Source organism: Aquarana catesbeiana, linkage group LG08 (genome assembly GCF_042186555.1).
Source record: "Aquarana catesbeiana isolate 2022-GZ linkage group LG08, ASM4218655v1, whole genome shotgun sequence".
NCBI classification, from domain to species: Eukaryota; Metazoa; Chordata; class Amphibia; order Anura; family Ranidae; genus Aquarana; species Aquarana catesbeiana.
The window spans coordinates 297,184,322-297,202,942 of NC_133331.1; the positions used below are offsets into that span (position 1 = coordinate 297,184,322).

At 44.0% G+C, this 18,621-nt stretch overlaps 2 protein-coding genes across 3 annotated transcripts in view; both read left to right on the forward strand.

Annotated features, from left to right (window-relative positions):
• The window catches only part of LOC141106834 (uncharacterized), a 159,667-nt gene that overhangs the window by 43,397 nt on the left and 97,649 nt on the right, over positions 1-18,621 (forward strand). The window contains 2 exon segments of the mRNA XM_073597763.1: positions 12,469-12,534; positions 13,718-14,818. Coding sequence (XP_073453864.1) covers positions 12,469-12,534; positions 13,718-14,818 — 1,167 coding nt within the window.
• LOC141104934 (uncharacterized) lies at positions 3,128-12,532 on the forward strand. 2 transcript variants are annotated; one of them, XM_073594742.1, is made up of 5 exons: positions 3,128-3,199; positions 11,430-11,543; positions 11,828-12,174; positions 12,291-12,388; positions 12,469-12,532. In XM_073594742.1, the coding sequence occupies exons 1-4, from the start codon at positions 3,173-3,175 to the stop codon at positions 12,301-12,303; spliced, it is 501 nt and encodes a 166-aa protein (XP_073450843.1). In that variant the 5' UTR covers positions 3,128-3,172; the 3' UTR covers positions 12,304-12,388; positions 12,469-12,532. The 2 variants fall into 2 exon arrangements, with proteins under 2 accessions (XP_073450843.1, XP_073450842.1); XM_073594741.1 differs by lacking the exon at positions 3,128-3,199 and having other exon boundaries at positions 10,882-11,543.

Below are 18,621 nucleotides of genomic sequence, written 5' to 3' on the forward strand. Positions count from 1 at the left end.
AAATACCATAAATAAGTGAGCAGTCAATAATTAATTGACTGTGAAGAAATGATAAACAATTCCTCTGTGAAATATGAAAATACACTTGATAAGTTGATATAAACAAATAAATCATCCCCTAACTGTGTGACAACAAAAGTCCTCTGTAATAAAATGACAGAACCTTATAGGTAAGCCCAGATGGATCGTTAGTGGGTTCAATAATAAGTAAGCCTAGATGTGTAACAGCGGGTTCAATAATACCATTCAACTGCCAATGGTTTATGGTGGAATTCCTGGCTTTCAACGGACTTCCACAATATGTAAAACAAACGCAGGAAACAAAGCCATTGCGCAGGGATCATACCAGAGTGATTTGAAATAAAATAATGGTGATCTCACTCACATGTCCCCGTTAGAATGATCGCATAAGAAAAAAATGATCAGCTGCATTCAGCTACGCGCTGGAGGCTCCTCATCCACCACCAGTGCACTCACACAGACACTGCTGGAAACGTCACAGGCTCCTCCTCCCGACGCGTTTCCCCTTGTCTAATGTCTAATAGACATTACTAGTTGATTATCTGTGTCAGACATGCTGAGGAGATTGCAGATGTCACGTGTTTGGTAGAAGAACCTGTATAGGTAACAATGAGAAACAGGACCAGTGACAACCCAAACAGGAAGGAGATCGCGGATCCTTAGAGGGGGACACCGATCTAATCCGATCAGTGGATTTATTTTCACTTGCCCATTACCCCTGCAGGGGTTGGGTCTTCCGGTGAGTGGGGACACAAGTAGGGGTTCCAGAAGAAAAGTTTACACAACGATCACAATAATTTTCATGGGATTTTTTTGGATTGCCAAGACACTTTTCACCGTTTTTTCTTTTTTTCTTGATGTAGAATTTTAATTTTGCTTGGACACTTACACCATTTGGACTTGATTTTTGAAAATTTTGGTGCACCATCACATTAATTATTTATTACACCATTGATGCTATTTGTGCATTTTTTAGACATTTTTGTGCGTTTCTCTTGCAATTTTGTTTACTCACGCCAATATTACGCACATTTATATATTGGTTATATTTTACTTTTTTGAGTGCATGTATTTCTCTTATGATTATTTACAACGCATTTGCACTTTTTTATACTATGTGACGTTTTATATTTATGGTATACACATGACATGCTTCATTCATTTAACATCTGTTCATAGTTTTTCTCACATATTGTCACCACACATTCCTTATTAATATACACTTTTGAACAGCGCCATATTCCCCACTAGAGTTTTTTAATTTTTTGGATTTCACCTCGGTGTTTTTCCATTTTCTGGGGGGGCTGCAGTTCTCTTTTAAATATTGTCCTAAGCGAAGAACATTTTAGTTTATACTTTTTCCTCTTATGGCGATGGAATATTTTCCTCATTTTGGACATAAATTCTAGTAATATGTTCCTCTAAACAAACAGCACTGACAATAAATAGACAAGACAATGACCATCCTGACCATGCATGGCCTACAAAGGGCAATTGATACACTACGCAGGCAGCCAATGGGCAATCCATTACACTATGCAGCCAACACAATGATGGAGTTCCGGGGTCAGGAGTATGGAGCATAGAGCCCCTTGCAGGTCAGGAGGAAGAATACATTCCCAGCCTGCCATGAAGAATATGTTTCATCATTGCCCGCTCTGTCTGTAACAAACTCACCTCTCTCCACGATCTCTTTATCACTAATTCATTTAATCTACTCGCCATCACTGAAACCTGACTCCCCATGTTGATGGGGACAAGGGCCATTTCTCCACAACCCTGGCCAGTGGTTGTGGGGGTGTATAAGCGGGTGCTTATCGGAATCTGGATCCCAGCCCCCCAAGTGAATGAGCATGGGGTACATGCTACACCTTCTCTTTCCTCAAGAAAAAAAGTAGTGTAAAAAAACCCCACAGGAGGCAGTTTTTATTAAAAAAAACAAAAAAATGTAAGAAAAAGTCCCCGGGTGTAGATCGATCGTCAATCACTATGACCACCCCATACTCGGATACCGTAAGATACCGCTTTGTGAATGGAGCCCTATGACCCTAGCCCAGAAGGAAGCCTTTCTGGTCATGGTCTCAACCTGGAGAAGTGTATCCGAGTTGGCAGCCATTCACCTTTTCTTATTCTTCTTTAGGACTTTTTGATTGGTTTACATCCCACTCCAAAGATCGTGTCTTACAAACCACTTTCTGAGTCACAGCTTTATTCGGGGTGTCAGTTACATTGTCCGAATGTAATGTGGCATTGATCAGAGCCTGCACTGAACAACATTAAGGGTCAGCTGTTGGCCCCTGCAATATTTCAAGGATGCTTGGCAACCCTTACTTGGTTTACAACAATGGCATCGGTTACATTGTCCCGTTTATTAAGCCTCCCGTGGTATCCTTCCTTCAAACCATTGCCCAAGGTTCCTTCTATGACCCCAGCACAGAAGGCAGCCTTCCTTGATTGGATAGTTAGTGGCCAATCACCTTTTCTTACTCTTCTCAAGGACATGGTTGATTTACAGCCCATCCTCCCTTCCATAGACTGTGTCCACCTTTCACCTTCCTGAGGATACCATGTTATCCCCCATTTGTCTGTCTTCTCAACCTAATGAAGTTGCTAGACAAAAAGTAAGCTCTATGCAACGGTCACCGGATTTCCATGAGGACACACATTGCATTATTATTTTAACATGCTATATTAGAGAGGTGATGTGTGAAGAAAATAATTCTGGCAGTCGGGCGGCAAATGTGGCATTTTGTTGAGTTTTAAACATTACCTGAATGATAACACAGCGAGCACCTTCTCCCTCTGAATAACAGATGTTATCTATTCTGACCATCATACTTTGTGGTTAGAACTCATTTAAAAATGTAATTGGCAATTAAAAATGTCCATATAAATTTATCTACATATATGTCCCCCTTGGTGGAAGTGGAGATGACCCCATCTATAAGGATATACAGTACATACACACACAGCACAAGGCCGTGTTCACACTACGAGACGTTTCTTGGGGATGCAGTTCCTCTGAGTTCCACAAGGTGGTGATCTTCTCACTCCTACCCAGACAACAAGTCTCTATGGAAGACAGGAAGTGATGTCAGCTACAGACAGGAAGTTCTGGGTGAGAGGTGAGTCGAGAGGAAATAGCGAGGAGATGTTGCTGGAAGTGGCAGTAGAGGAGGTAATAAGATCTTATTTTCTATTTACACCCAGTAACCCCCCCGTCATGTTCCGTCCTCTTCTTCCATAGTCACTGTGATGTCTTTTTCTGTTCAATGTTTTTATTGAGGAGTACATAAGAAAGACAGAGAAGGTTATAAGCAGTTACATGGGATACGATTTCTTTGAACATTATCATACAGAAGCTTAGGTGCCGGAGGTTGAACACATTAAGTACAATTAATACATAGCCAATAAAACGGGTTAGCAAGTAGGACTGAAACTTGGGGTCACTAATGGTCCTTGTATGATGTTGAGTCCACCCGCTCACCCCTGATGGGATCAAACTGTGAACGGGTGGGGGCACATCTGTCAAATAACATTTCGTCCCTAACAGTAGGTAGAGGTGTGGTATAGGGAGTATGCGAATAGTGTAAACTTTATGCCACTACCTTCATTCACATAGAAAATTAGTCTGATAAGAGAGTTGTGAAGAACATAACTTGGGGTGGATTGGTATGGGTTCAACTTCCCCTGTAAGTGGGCCAAATGGTTGCGGGTAGATTTAGAGAAGCAGAGGGGTGAAAGGCCCAGGTGTGGGTTAGGGTTCCTCGAGGGTTTGTAAATGGTAGGGATCACTACCCGTTGCCCACCCCTAATCTATCAAGAAGGGAGAGGGGGAGAAAGTCTCCCATGGCGGTAGTGCGATTTGCGGTCAGGAAATGTTTCTAACTAGTGATAGGGTGAAGTGTATTAACAAGGCAATAACAGAGATTTGTCAAAGTCAGGCAGTTAGCAGTGCTTGACCCATGGTTGCCATATTTTGCCAAATTTCTTTATTTTATCATTTTCAATAGTGGTCATTTTGGTGAAGACAAGGGCTCTATTCATCCTGTGTTTGGCTTCAGACACAACCAAGGTTTGGGATTTCCATGTCTTGGCGATGGTTTGCCTGGCTGTGGTGGTAAGGTGGATGAGTAATCGGAATTGAGCATAAGAAAGTACATCTGGTTTAAGGTTCAAAAGGGCTGTGGTTGGGTCGGGGAGAACATCGGTTTCCAAGGCATTGGAGGCCATAGCAAAGGTTTTTTTCCAGAATTCTTGGGCATCCAGGCATTGCCACCATATGTAAATGTGGGTGCCTGATTCGGGGCAGACCCGAAAACAGGGCCCTGGGTATGATGGGACAAATTTTGCTATTCTCGCTGGTACTAGATACCATCGTGCCAGAACTTTATAATTGGTTTCAAGAGCCGAGCTATCGGGGGAGGAAGATTTGGTGGCTAGCCATATGCTAGACCAATCTGCGATCTCGAATGTGCGTTCCATGTCTAGTGCCCATTTGGTGTTGTAAGATGGTAGTGCTTCGTTTGGGATTGCATTAAGATGTTGGTATACTGTAGGAGTGATATCAGTCCTCTGATGTGGGGGTCACTCTTACAGATGCATTCGCATTGTGTCATTTGGTTTAGTGGTGATCTCGTTTGGAGGAAGGGCATATAGAAATTTTTCGCCTGCACTGTATTAGCAACTGTTCTATGGCTGCACTGTATTTTATACTGTGTACACCACCAGAAGTGCAGTAGAAACTGTACACACTGTATTTTATACTGTGTACACCACCAGAAGTGCAGTAGAAACTGTACACACTGTATTAGATACTGTGTACACCGCCTGCACTGTATTAGAAACTGTACAATGGCTGCACTGTATTATATACTGTGTACACCACCTGCACTGTATTAGAAACTGTACTATGGCTGCACTGTATTATATACTGTGTACACCACCTGCACTGTATTAGAAACTGTACTATGGCTGCACTGTATTATATACTGTGTACACCACCTGCACTGTATTAGAAACTGTACAATGGCTGCACTGTATTATATACTGTGTACACCACCTGCACTGTATTAGAAACTGTTCTATGGCTGCACTGTATTATATACTGTGTACACCACCTGCACTGTATTAGAAACTGTACAATGGCTGCACTGTATTATATACTGTGTACACCACCTGCACTGTATTAGAAACTGTTCTATGGCTGCACTGTATTTTATATTGTGTACACCACCTGCACTGTATTAGAAACTGTACTATGGCTGCACTGTATAAAGCATGCACTATGACCCGCATGCTTGGCCAATCACAGCGCCGTCTTTATAGAGAGCCGTGATTGGTCAAAGCCACGGTGGCTTTGGACAATTATGGCTCAGGGGGTTTAGTACACACCCCACACTATATAAGGCCGCCTGCACGGCCGCCCTGTGTAGTGTGTTCCGGTGTTGAGAGAGAGATAGACAGAGAGACCGTGTCATTTGATTTAAGTTAGAGTAGGCAGGCGAGTTAGTTAGCTGCACTTACAGTGTATTGTGTATATATATATCTATATATATATATATATATCTATATATATATATATAGATATATATATATATATACATCCTAGGTGTTGTGTGTATGTATGTGTATATATATATATATATATATATATATATATATATATATATATATACATACACACTGTATTCAGTTTAGCTAGATCCGTTCCTGTTATTCTCTTCCTACTGCTGACAGGAAGGCAGATGTTTTTACAGTATTTACAGCTACCTGAAGAAAATTGCTGGTGTTCTTCTGATCCTATTAGTCCTATTAGCTACAGTATTTACAGTTAGTGTAGTGCATCCTCTGCACAGTGTGCACCTAAAGCTACCTGAAGAAAATTTGTGGTGTTCTTCTGATCCTATTAATACCACAGGCAGGCAGCTACAGTATTTACAGTTAGTGTAGTGCGTCCTCTGCACAGTGTGCACCTAAAGCTACCTGGAGACAATTGCTGTTGTTCTGCTCCTATTAATACCACAGGCAGACAGCTACAGTATTTAAAGTTAGTGTACTGTGTCCTCTGCGCAGTGTGCACCTAAAGCTACCTAAATAAAATTGGTGGTGTTCTTCTGATCCCATCTTTATACCACAGGCAGGCAGCTACAGTATTTACAGTTAGTATAGTGCGTCCTCTGCACAGTGTGCACCTAAAGCTACCTGAAGGCAATTGCTGTTGTTCTGCTCCTATTAATACCACAGACAGGCAGCTGCAGTATTTACAGTTAGTGTACTGTGTCCTCTGCACAGTGTGCACCTAAAGCTACCTGAAGGCAATTGCTGGTGTACTCATACCAATAATACTACAGGCAGGCAGTTGATTCTGCTAGCTGCAGTATCAGTATATATATACATCCCAGCTTTGTGCAGCTACATCTCACTGCAGGCCATTAGTATGTCTGGAAGGCCAACAAGGAGAGGCAGACAGTCACAAGCCAACAAAAGGGGGCAAGCAGGCTCTGTGTCTAGAGGCAACAGTTCTGGTCATGGAGACGGTGTATCTTCATCAGCACGTGGCCGTGGACACGCTTGTCCTTTTTTCGGCAGCTGGCCGTGTTGAGCCACAACATGCGGAAGACTTGGTAGAGTGGATGACCAAGCCGTCCTCATCCTCTCTCACCCAGGCTCAGGGTACTTTGGCAAAGCAGCTGCCAACACCTCTTCCCTCGGCTCAATGGCATCAGTCACTCCTTCCCTAGCCCCACCATGTCCTCCTGAGCAGTCCCCCGAACTGTTTGACCACAGTGTTGGGTACATGCTCCAGGAGGATGCCCAGCGTTTTGAAGGCTCCGTTGATGGTACCCAGCTAGAGGAAGGCAGTAATGTGAGCCCAGAGAGAGAGGGTGCCCAAGAAGGACAGCAATCTGGCAGTCGTGTTCCCCCAGCTGCAGCATACTGCCAGCTTTGCTCCAGTGATGAGGAGGGAGGGGATGATGAGGTCACTGACTCCACGTGAGTGCCTGATAGGAGAGAGGAGAAGGAGGAGGAGGAAGAGGCACATTACCAACCTTCATGGGCCAGCCTAAGGGCAGCACACTGACTGCATCACACCGCAGAGCTCCGCATGTGTAGGGCGCTGCTGTCTCTGCGCGTTAATCCAAAAGTTCTTTGGTGTGGGCCTTTTTTGAGACGAGTGCATCAGATCCCACCGCTGCTATTTGCAACATATGTCTCAAGCGTATCTCGCGTGGCCAAAACATCTTCCGCTTGCGCATCACATGCTTGACCAGACATATGTTGACCTGCCATGCAGTTCATTGGCAAGCGTACCTAAAAGACCCACACCAAAGAACAAAGAGGACCTCTCCTTGCTTCACATCAGCTGGGATCTCCAACCCCACTATACCTTCAGTCCTCTCTGAGACCTGCACTGAGAGGAATGAAGGTGTAGAATAAAAATAAAATACACTGCCACTAACTGAATAACCTGCCTGCTTAATCTAACTCAAGCTATCTCTCTGTTCACGCCAACAACACTACACGCAGCCGCTATATAAGCAGCCTTATATAGTGTGGGGCATAGACTTAGTCCCCTTGAGCCATGATTGGCCAAAGGCACCCTGCCTTTTGCCAAATATGGCTCTCTCAGCAGAGCACGCTGTGATTGGCCAAAGCATTCAGGTCAGGTGCATGCTTTGGCCAATCATCATACAGCAATGCACTGCGACCTCGCAGTGCATTATGGGGCGTTCTGTGGCGCTCAAATTTTCCACGAATGCCCCATATGTTCGGTTCGTTCGACTTGAACAGCGGGCTGATCCCTACTCCTTACAGAACTCCTGCCAGGAAGTGATGACTTTCACCTTCTTACCATCTCACTGGTCAAATGAAACATTTTCAAGATGCCAATTGGAATGAAGAAGGGCAGTCCTTGACCCCTTGGTGGTCACTCGGATGGTGCTGGAATTCAGAGCCCCAGGAACCCACCACCACCCTGTACAATGTCCTGGATACTACAGTATACTTGACAACCAAGAGAACAAACCCCTTTCCCTGCTGTCCTCCTCCTACCCACACTGGGCTGCCATTGGAGGGAAGAAAACAGACTCCTCCCCCACAGCTCTCTACTCCACCAGCAACATCCTCATGTTATCCAATCCAATCCCTTCTCTTACTGCAGAGAGTGACATCAGCAGGCTGCCAGAGATTGGAGCCTAGTAATTATCCTGATTAGCCGGCAACTCCGAACAAAAGTCAGCAAGTTCCCCTTAGGATGCACAAAATCTCTGGATGGCTGCACTCTATAAAATTTCAATTTGGAATCTTTGTGCATCCTAGTCTTCAGGTAACGAGCTGGACATTGCATCTGCAGTTACAAGGATAGCGTGAGAGACCATATAGCAGACCCACCTAGAGCTGAGTCTATTTGTGTAGGAAGTTCCCCTTCCTGGACATCATGATGACCCTCCGTTGACCTCACAGCACTGCCTCAGAGCAAACAAGTCACAGGAAGGATCATATTTATCATTCCTTGTCTGCAGATCTAAAACGAATCAAATCCAGTTCAGAAACCAAACAAACCCAACAGAGAAAAGAGAATTTCTGAAATCCGGTAGGCCAAGAGGTCAAATTTGCAGTGCATTGGTCCCCTCATGCCTCAAAGCCTGCAACAGGACCCAAGAATAGGTGGCATAAAGAAGAAGGATCACTATTGGTTGGCAACCTTCCTTGACCACTGTTACAAGGGGAAAGTCTCAGAACTCGTCCCGCCCCCACAGAGAGTGCAGAAGATAAAATCTCTTGAGGACGCCTTAAAGAGGAGTTTATCTAATGCCTTTCCTGACTCTTTGAAATCACTGGGCAACGCTTCCAAATCGCCTGCAAAGCACTTCAGCATCAGTGCTTTTCGGGCGCTTTTAACCTCTTGTTAACCTCTTCTTTGGGGTTAAAAGCGCCCTGCTAACGCCCGCACAGCGCAGGTAAAGTGCCGCTAAAATGAGCGGCGCTTTACCACTAGCAAGAGGAAGTGTTTAGTGTGAAAGTGGCCTAAGTGATGCATTTCACTATTTCGTTAGTCCTCGCTACCCAGGGCTATCAGGTTTCACATCCCATCGGCAGCCTCTGCATCACATGGTGGATGATTATCTAGGGGCGAAAACAGAGATGGAGAGCTTTCCAGTTGATGATCCACTGGCTTGCTGGGTCATGGGAATAGACCACTGGCCGTAACTTGCCCAGTATGCAATTGAGCTGCTCGGCTGCCTTTTATCCAGCATGCTTTCCGAATGGGCATTCAGTGCTGCTGGAGGTTTTGTTACTGAAAATAGAACGCATTTGTCCACAGACTCCATGGACCATCTGACATTTTTTAAAATGAATCAGTCCTGGATTGCCAGCAGCTATGAAGCCCCTGATGCCAATGTCGCTGATTAAGTGTTTTTGGGATGTGGAATCTCCGCAGGACTTCTAGGCTTCCTAGTGTTGTGGGTCTTGAATTCATCTGGAAGAATTTTTTTGGTGTAGGTTTCATGGGCACAAATAACATCCAAAGACCAAATTTTCCGCACCTGTTTGACAGTTGCATATCATTGCAATTTTAGACAGCAAGGCCAATTCTTGCTTTCATCAAGAGTACCTCTATAGGGTTATGGTGTGAAGGCGCTACCAACACCCAAAGACCATTTTTTTTGGCACCTGTTTCTTCTATCCAGTCTGTGAAAGAAACACCAGAATTTATCCAAAAAATCTCTAATCTTGTTCCCAGTGCACTACATTGTGGCCTCATCATACAGACTGGTTTCCCAAGTCGTTGCCTACAAAATAAGGAAAGCTTGCAGGGAAAATTTAACTTTTTTGGCTTTATAAATGCAATTTTTGCTGCAGCAGGTTCTATACATGGTACAGATGCGCCACTTCACAGGTAGACTAAGGGGGCCCCGGGCACTATATTGAAAGTAAATTTTAATTTTTATGCTTTCCCCTTAAGGATCTTTTTTCATTGAAACATGTCCTCCAGGGCAGTACCCAGTCCCCCATAACCATTGTATGCCAAATTACTTGCATATAAGCCTTCAAAATGGGCACTATTGATTTTTCCAGTTTGGGTCCCATAGACTTCAATGGGGTTCGTTATTCGGCTCTGAAATTTTGCAATGTTCGAAAGTTCTGGTGCGAACCGAACTGGGGGTCATTTCGCCCTTCCCTAGTCCTGGGTCCTTTAAGATGTAACAAACACTAAACCAGGCTCAACAAACCCCAGGTGCCAGGCCACCATGGCAACGGAAAATTTCACCCTGTCACCTGGGCTGCCGCCTGAATACCCCACACACCCCATTATCTAGGGGAGAAAACAGAGATGGAGAGCTTTCCAGTTGATGATCCACTGGCTTACTGGGTCATGGGAATAGACCACTGTCCAGAACTTGCCCAGTATGCAAGTGAGCTGCTGGGCTGCCCTGCACCCAGCATGCTTTCCGAATGGGCATTCAGTGCTGCTGAAGGTTTTGTTACTGATAATAGAACGCGTTTGTCCACAGACTCCGTGGACCGTCTGACATTTTTAAAAATGTATCCCCATTGCCGCTATATATACCGATTGCCCATCTGCAGGCTTGGGAAAAAAATAAGCAAAATAAAAAAAGAAATTTTATTGTAAAAAGTTACACCCAAGCACATAAAATCCCCCCCCCCCAAAAAAAATTGAGAGCTCCCCACCACCACATATACATGTTTCATATCTCCGCGCACGCCGGAATGAGAGTGATAATTCTAACACCAGACCGCCGCTGTAATGCTAAACTGATGATCTATAGGAGGCTTTCAAAGCAGATATAAATATATATATATATATATATATATATAATATATCGGGTACTGAAGTTTGTCGCCATTTCACGGGCGCACGCAAATTTAAGGTGTGACATGTTTGGAATCTATTTACTCGGTGCAACCTCATCTTTTATATTTTACCAAAAAATTTGCAGTAATATTGCGTGACATAAAAATTTGGAGCAACCACTATTTTATTCTCTAGGGTGTCTGCTTTAAGAAAATTTATCATGTTTTGGGGGAATTTATGTAATCTTCAGGCCTAAAATTATTTTTTAAACGTGTGCAAAAAACACAAAAACGGCTCTGCATGAAAAAGGGTTAAAGGATAAATTCACTTTCGGGAACATGTTCTACCCGTAAGATTTGTTAGTTACAAAAAAACTGGCTTCTAATATTTTTAGCTCCTATATACAAAGCAAATTTTTCAAGCCCCGCCCTAAACAATCCAAAATAAATGTGTTCCCATGGGGGGTAGTAGTTCTTCCATGTACATCAACCCACCTATTACCCCCACCCCCCACATCCTATTATTGTGTGACCAATACCATCCAAATAATTCTTACTTTAATTTCTCAAAGTTATCCGTCTACAAGGAAACCTGTATAGATCAAATGACGGCACCAATGAGGATGGAGGAGGACCGGAGTCACATGACTGAGAAGATGCTAAACCTCACCCTGGAGATCATCTACCTGCTGACCGGAGAGGTGAGGAGGATTCTGGGAGGATTCTGGGAGGTCACATGACATCACTCTTATCTCTATTAATAATACACAGACCTGACCGGAGAGGTGGGGAGGATTCTGGGAGGTCACATGACATCACTCTTATCTCTATTAATAAAACACAGACCTGACCGGAGAGGTGAGGAGGATTCTGGGAGGTCACATGACATCACTCTTATCTCTATTAATAAAACACAGACCAGACCGGAGAGGTGAGGAGGAGTCTGGGATTCTAACATGATATTCCTATTGGTTCTCCAATACAGAGATTTCCTCTTGTGAAGTCAGGTGATCATATGACCATCACAGTGCCTCCATGTGACTCCCTAAAACCTGAGAGACACAACATGGAGAAGATTCTAGAAGTCACCAAGAAGATGATGGAGCTGCTGACAGGAGAGGTGAGGAGGATTCTGGGAATTCTGGGACATTATCCAGTAACAGACAAGGGATGTGTCTGGATGGTGACTGTATCATTGTGTGTGTCAGGTTCCTATAAGGTGTCAGGATGTCACTGTCTATTTCTCCATGGAGGAGTGGGAGTATTTAGAAGGACACAAGGATCTCTACAAGGACGTCATGATGGACAATCAGCCGCCCCTCAAATCACCGGGTAAGAGGAGACTTTATTGTAAAGGAGAGAGCAGTACGGAGGCTCCACCTAGATCCCCCATCATCTGATAAACACATAGAAACAATGTATTCAGTCAGTGTGTGTGTTTCCTACAGATGGATCCAGTAATGGGAACCCACCAGAGAGATGTCCCCGTCCTCTGTATTCCCGGGATTCCACACAGGAAGGTCACACCATCCCTCACCATCATCAGGTAGGTGAGGAACTATTATTGGTCGTTATATTTATACACAAGAATGTTTGTTACAATGAATGTTTTATTATATCTTTCAGAATGAAAACCCCAAGAATAATATTCTTGTAAAAGAAGAATTTACAGAGGAGGATGAGGAGTATGGAGTAATGGAGGAGGTTTCAGATCAACACAAGGATATGATGGAGCCACCTAATACCAGGAACCCACCAGAGAGATGTCCCCGTCCTCTGTATTCCCGGGATTCCACACAGGAAGGTCACACCATCCCTCACCATCATCAGGTAGATGAGGAACAATCACTGATAGTATCATTAGGATCTGTACATTATCTGCATTGTTACCATTGATGTCATTTTTATTATATATTCAGAGTGGAAACCTGAGAGATCCTAAAGTTGAGGTTAAAGAAGAGATAAAAGAGGAGGATGATGATGATGGGGTGATGGAGGAAATACACAAAGATCTGTACCAGGACACCATGGTAGAGTCATTCAGCTACAGAAACCCACCAGAGAGATGTCCCCGTCCTCTGTATTCCCGGGATTCCACACAGGAAGGTCACACCATCCCTCAATGTTACAAGGTTGGTGGGGCGGAGAATCTAGAACACAGACTCATGGGACGATGTGTGGATTTCTTATATGATGTCACAATAATAAAGCTTATAATTTTCTGATGATATTCTCTCTCATTTTCTTGGTTTAGAGTGGAGATCCAATCGATATCGAATTTGAGGTTAAAGCAGAAGAAGAAGAGAGGTATGTGAGGGATGATCAGCAGTCTATGGAGGAGGATGGAATAACGGGGACATTTATAGAGGAGGACACTCCTACAGAGATCAGCACAGGTGAGTCATGAACTCTAAATACATTCCTCCACCCATACTGCTTACTGATTGGTCCAGAGTAGGGCGGGGACTGGGTGATATCAGCCTGTAATCCCCTGGTCACTTTCCTGAGCTGTGTTCCCCGTCCTGTATTCCTGTATTTCTCTCAGATAATCTTCCTTCTCTGTGCTGGCAGGAAAATTTTGTTTTTTGGCATAGGCGCTGCTCGACCTAGGCACCTGGGGGATGTGTTTCGTATCTTGGAAAAAGGGGGACCTACTCAATATTAGGTGGATGGTCATGATTTTATGTCTGATCGGTGTATTGTATGGTACATACTCCTGACCCCTGCACTATATGCTCTGTGTATATGTTGTAAAAGACAGTTCTCGTTGTTTCCTCACTCTCTGACTAAGGTCCATGAATAAAGAAATGAACTGGTAGGAGATCAGAGGACCCATTTACTAGTTGCCTTGAGGGGGGAATTGTAAGATCCTCAGAGACAAAGCTGCCTGATGTGGGCGGAGTCCTGGTTTAGGGGAACCAATCTGCTCATGTCTAGTAATAATCTTTGTATTTCTATTTTAGTAGATGGACGGGAGATGAGGAAAACCTCAGAGGATTGTCTCACTTTGTCTCCAGACTGTAAAGTAGAAGATGAGGACATCACACAGTATAGTCCAGGAGAAAACCCGACTACCTCAAATGTCCATCCGGCACCACACAGTGTAGATGGACCATCGTATTCCTCTTATCCTGAGGAACCTCAGACTGTGCGGGACGGTGCCGGACCATCGTATTCCTCTTATCCTGAGGAACCTCAGACTGTGAGGGACGGTGCCGGACCATCGTATTCCTCTTATCCTGAGGAACCTCAGACTGTGAGGGACGGTGCCATCCTTCCAACATATAAGCGGTTTTCCTGTACTGAGTGCGGGAAATGTTTTACACAAAAGTCCAATCTTTACACCCATCAGAGATTGCACAAGTGTGAGAAGCCGTATTCCTGTCCAGAGTGTGGGAAATGTTTTTCACACAAGTCCGGTCTTAACTCACATCAGAGATCCCACACAGGGGAGAAGCCATATTCCTGTACTGAGTGCGGGAAATGTTTTTCACTGAAGTCCACCCTTTACACCCATCAGAGATCTCACACGGGGGAAAAGCCGTTTTCCTGTGCAGAGTGTGGGAAATGTTTTTCACAAAAGTCCAGTCTTTACACCCATCAGAAATTGCACAAGGGTGAGAAGCCATATTGCTGTTCTGAGTGCGGGAAATGTTTTTCGCTAAGATCCACCCTCTACACCCATCAGAGATTGCACAATGGTGAGAAGCCGTATTCCTGTCAAGAGTGCGGGAAATGTTTTTCACACAAGTCCAGTTTGAACTCACATCAGAGATTGCACACGGGGGAGAAGCCGTATTCCTGCCCTGAGTGCGGGAAATGTTTTTCAGAGAGGTCCCATCTTAACTCACATCAGAGATCTCACACAGGGGAGAAGCCGTATTCCTGTCCTGAGTGCGGGAAATGTTTTTCACAGAAGTCCCATCTTAACTTACATCAGAGATCGCAACACGGAGGTAGATCCACTTTCCAGTTCTGATTGGAGGAAGTGTAACCCACAAAAGTCCTCTGTTTACAGTCATCAGAGATCTCACACGGGGGAGAAGCCATATTCCTGTCCTGAGTGAGGGAATTGTTCCTCAGTGAAGTCCTGTCTTCCTGTACATCAGGGGTCCCACACAACCCTCGAGGTGTATTAGTGAGTGCGGGAAATGTCTTGTATATGAATGTTGTTGGACATGTGGGGAAGAAGCACACCCTGATATACACCTCAGATATACTCCATGGCTGATCTTCATCATGTAAGAAACAGTTGATAAGGAGATCAGAGATCACCAAAGACATGGATGAAGTGTTGTACCGTGTTGGCCATTGATAGCAGGAGAAAAATAAAAATGGAGTCATTACCTCTCATTGGCTGAGTACATTTTGTGGTGGAAGATTTCACAAACACTTACTGTTTTTTAAACCTCCTTGAAGAAATATGATGCACATTCACCCAACTGTGATGAATTTTGTCCATATTTTATTTATTATGATGATTTCCTATGATCATTGGCTCCATCTTGTGGCCATAATGCGGTGTTGCACTAGTTTTACTGATGAAGGTATTTCAGGAAAAAATACTGCATTATAAACACTAGATGGAGCTGAGGATCATAGGAAATCACTGTGTTCATTATAAAATGGACAGAATTTTTCACAGCTGGGCAAATGTTTGTCACAATCATCAACTAATATTCTATAAAATAGACCCCTTAGTTTCCTCCATCAGACGTGATTTCATACAAATAACTGAGATCATACACTTATGAGTACAGAAGACATAGAAGAACGTGAGGTAATGAAGCCAACAATATTTTACCAACCATTGATTTAAAAAGGACAATTCTACATTTGGTCATTAGATGGCGCTAAGTATGGGGATTAGGGCCAACTAGTGGCCAAATGTGGTATTTTCCATTTTAAATCAATGGAAAACATGAAAAGCTCAGCAAATAGCTGAATAACATTCATTTTTTACCCAGAGGAGGAATGTACATACACTTTTCCCGGGCAAATTGCTGTGAAAATTATTTCTTAATATACGCCTAAGTGTCAGGAGATGTTTATTTAACCACCTCCCGCCCAGCCATTATACATATACAGTTGGACGGGAGCTTTGTCTATTTAGGAGAACGTACCCATACATCCTTCCACTGTACCCCTCGGGGGTGTGTAGGAGTGAGAAATGTGATAGTTGTGTCACTTGGACACCACAAATCAGAGATCGGGGGACAGGGCCCCATCAATATCTGTACCAGTGTCACTGACATACCAGCCAGTCACTGACATGCAGTATTTACCGCAAAAAGCAAAAACACTCTGTAAATACCACAAATACAGGAATGAAAGTCAATAAACAAAAGGAAAAAAAAATGCATGCAGTAAAAATAAGTAGTAGTCCCCACGCCAGATATTTGAGGAACCAGCAGCCGCTGGCATCCTTAACAACCAGTAAACAACATTGTTGTTAAGGAGCGGGCGGCTGCTGCGTCCTTAACGTCCGAGTCATCAGCTGTCAGTGGGATTCCCCGCTGACAGCTGAATGTAAAAAAATGAATTGTGGGCAATGAAAAATGAAGAAAAAAAACAATGTTGGGCCCCCCAGTTCATATCAGGCTCTGTGGGTCTGGTATGAATTTTGAGCTTAACCCCCAGGCCATTTTTTTAAAAAGGTGTGGGGTCCCCACAAAATGCATTCCAGACCCTTATCCGAGCATGCAGCCCAGCAGGACAGGAAATGGAGGGATGAACAAGCGCCCCCCCTTCTGTACCATACCAGGGCGCATGCCCTCAACATTGGGGGGTGCTTTGAGGCAGGGGGGCTTCCCCCCCCCCAAGCACCTTGCCCTTATGTTGATGAGGACAAGGACCTCTTACCCACAAACCTGGCCAGTGGGTGGGGGGCATATTGGAATCTGTAAGCCCCAGATCTATGGGAATGAGTGTGGGGTACATGATACTCCTACTTATTCACTAAAAAAAATGTAGTGTAAACACAGGGGGCAGTTTTTTTCGACAAGTCCTTTATTAATAAAGCAAAAATAAAAAAATTCCCCCGGTGTAGATCCATCGTCAATCACGATGCCCACCGCATACGCGGACATTGCAAGATACCGCTTTGTGATTGGAGCCCTAAGACCCCAGCCCAGAAGGAAGCCTTTCCTGTGAATGTCTCAACCTGAAGAAGTGTATCCGAGTTCTCCTCTTCTTAAGGACTTTTTGATTGCTTTATATCCCACTCCAAAGATCGTGTCCTACAACCCAATTTCTGAGCCACAGCTTTATTCAGGGTGTCATTTACATTGACCGAATGTAATGTGCCATTGATCAGTGCCTGCCACTGAACACGATTAAGGGCCAGCTGTTGGCCCCTGCAATATTCCAAGAATCATTGGCAACTTGACTTGGGTCACATCTTTCTTATAGGCATCAGTTACATTGTCCCGTGGTTCTATGTGTTATCAGCACTTCAGTATTCTTTCTTCAAACCATTGCACAAGGTTTCTTCTACGACCCCAGCACAGAAGGCGGCCTTCCTTGTTACTGTTGATACCTGAGAAGGTATCTGAGTTGGTGGCCAATCACCTTTTCTTATTCTTCTCAAGAACACGATCAATTTATAGCCCATCCTCCTTCCTTCCAAAGACCGTGTCCATCTTTCACCTTTCTGAGGATACCATGTTACCCTTCATTTGTCTGTCTTCTTCTCACTTTAATGAAGTTGCTCTAAAAAGGAAGGTCAGTACAACCGACACCAGATTTCCATAAAGACACACATGAAAGTATTATTTTAAAATGCTACATTATAGAGTTGATGTGTGAAGAGAGGAATTCTGGCAGTCGGGCGGCAAATGTGATATTCGTTGAGTTCTAAACATTCCCTGAATGATGACACAGCGAGCACCTTCTCCTGCTGAATAACAGATGTTACCTATTCTGGCCACCGTACTTTGTGGTTAGAACTCTGCTAAAATGTAATTGCCAATTAAAAATGTCTATACAAATGTATTTACATATACGTCCCCCTTTGGTTGGAGTGGAGATGACCCCATCCATAAGGATATACAGTACATACACACAGCACAAAGTGGTTGTAAACCCTTACAGACCACTTTACCCTACAGGTAGGTACTGGAAATATCTCCTAAACCTGCACGTGTTCACACTACGAGACACTTCTTGGGGGGTGCAGTTCCTCGGAGCTCCACAAAGTGGTGATCTCACTTCTACCCAGACAGGAAGTTTCTATGGAAGACAGGAAGTGGTATCAGGTAGAGACAGGAAATTATGTCAGGTAGACAGGAAGTGATGTCAGGTAGAGACAGGAAATTATGTCAGGTAGACAGGAAGTGATGTCAGGTAGAGACAGGAAGTGATGACAGGTACAGACAGAGAGTTCTGGGTAAGTTGGGAGGAAGTAGAGAGAAGACATTGCTGGAAGGGGCAGAAGAGGAGCTAATAAGATCTTATTTTCTATTTACACCCAGTAACCCCCCCGTCATGTCCGTCCTCTTCCTCCATAGTCACTGTGACGTCTTTTATCTCCAGCAGATGATGATACACACACATATAGTGTGGAAACCTAGATTAACCCCTTCAGGGGCAGAACATTTTTCCTCTTATGGCGATGGAATATTTTCCTAATTTTGGAGATAAATTCTAGTAATATGTTCCTCTAAACAAACAGCACTGACAATAAATAGACAAGACAATGACCATCCTGACCATACATGACCTACAAAGGGCAGTTATTACACTACACAGGCAGCCAATGGGCAATCATTACACTATACA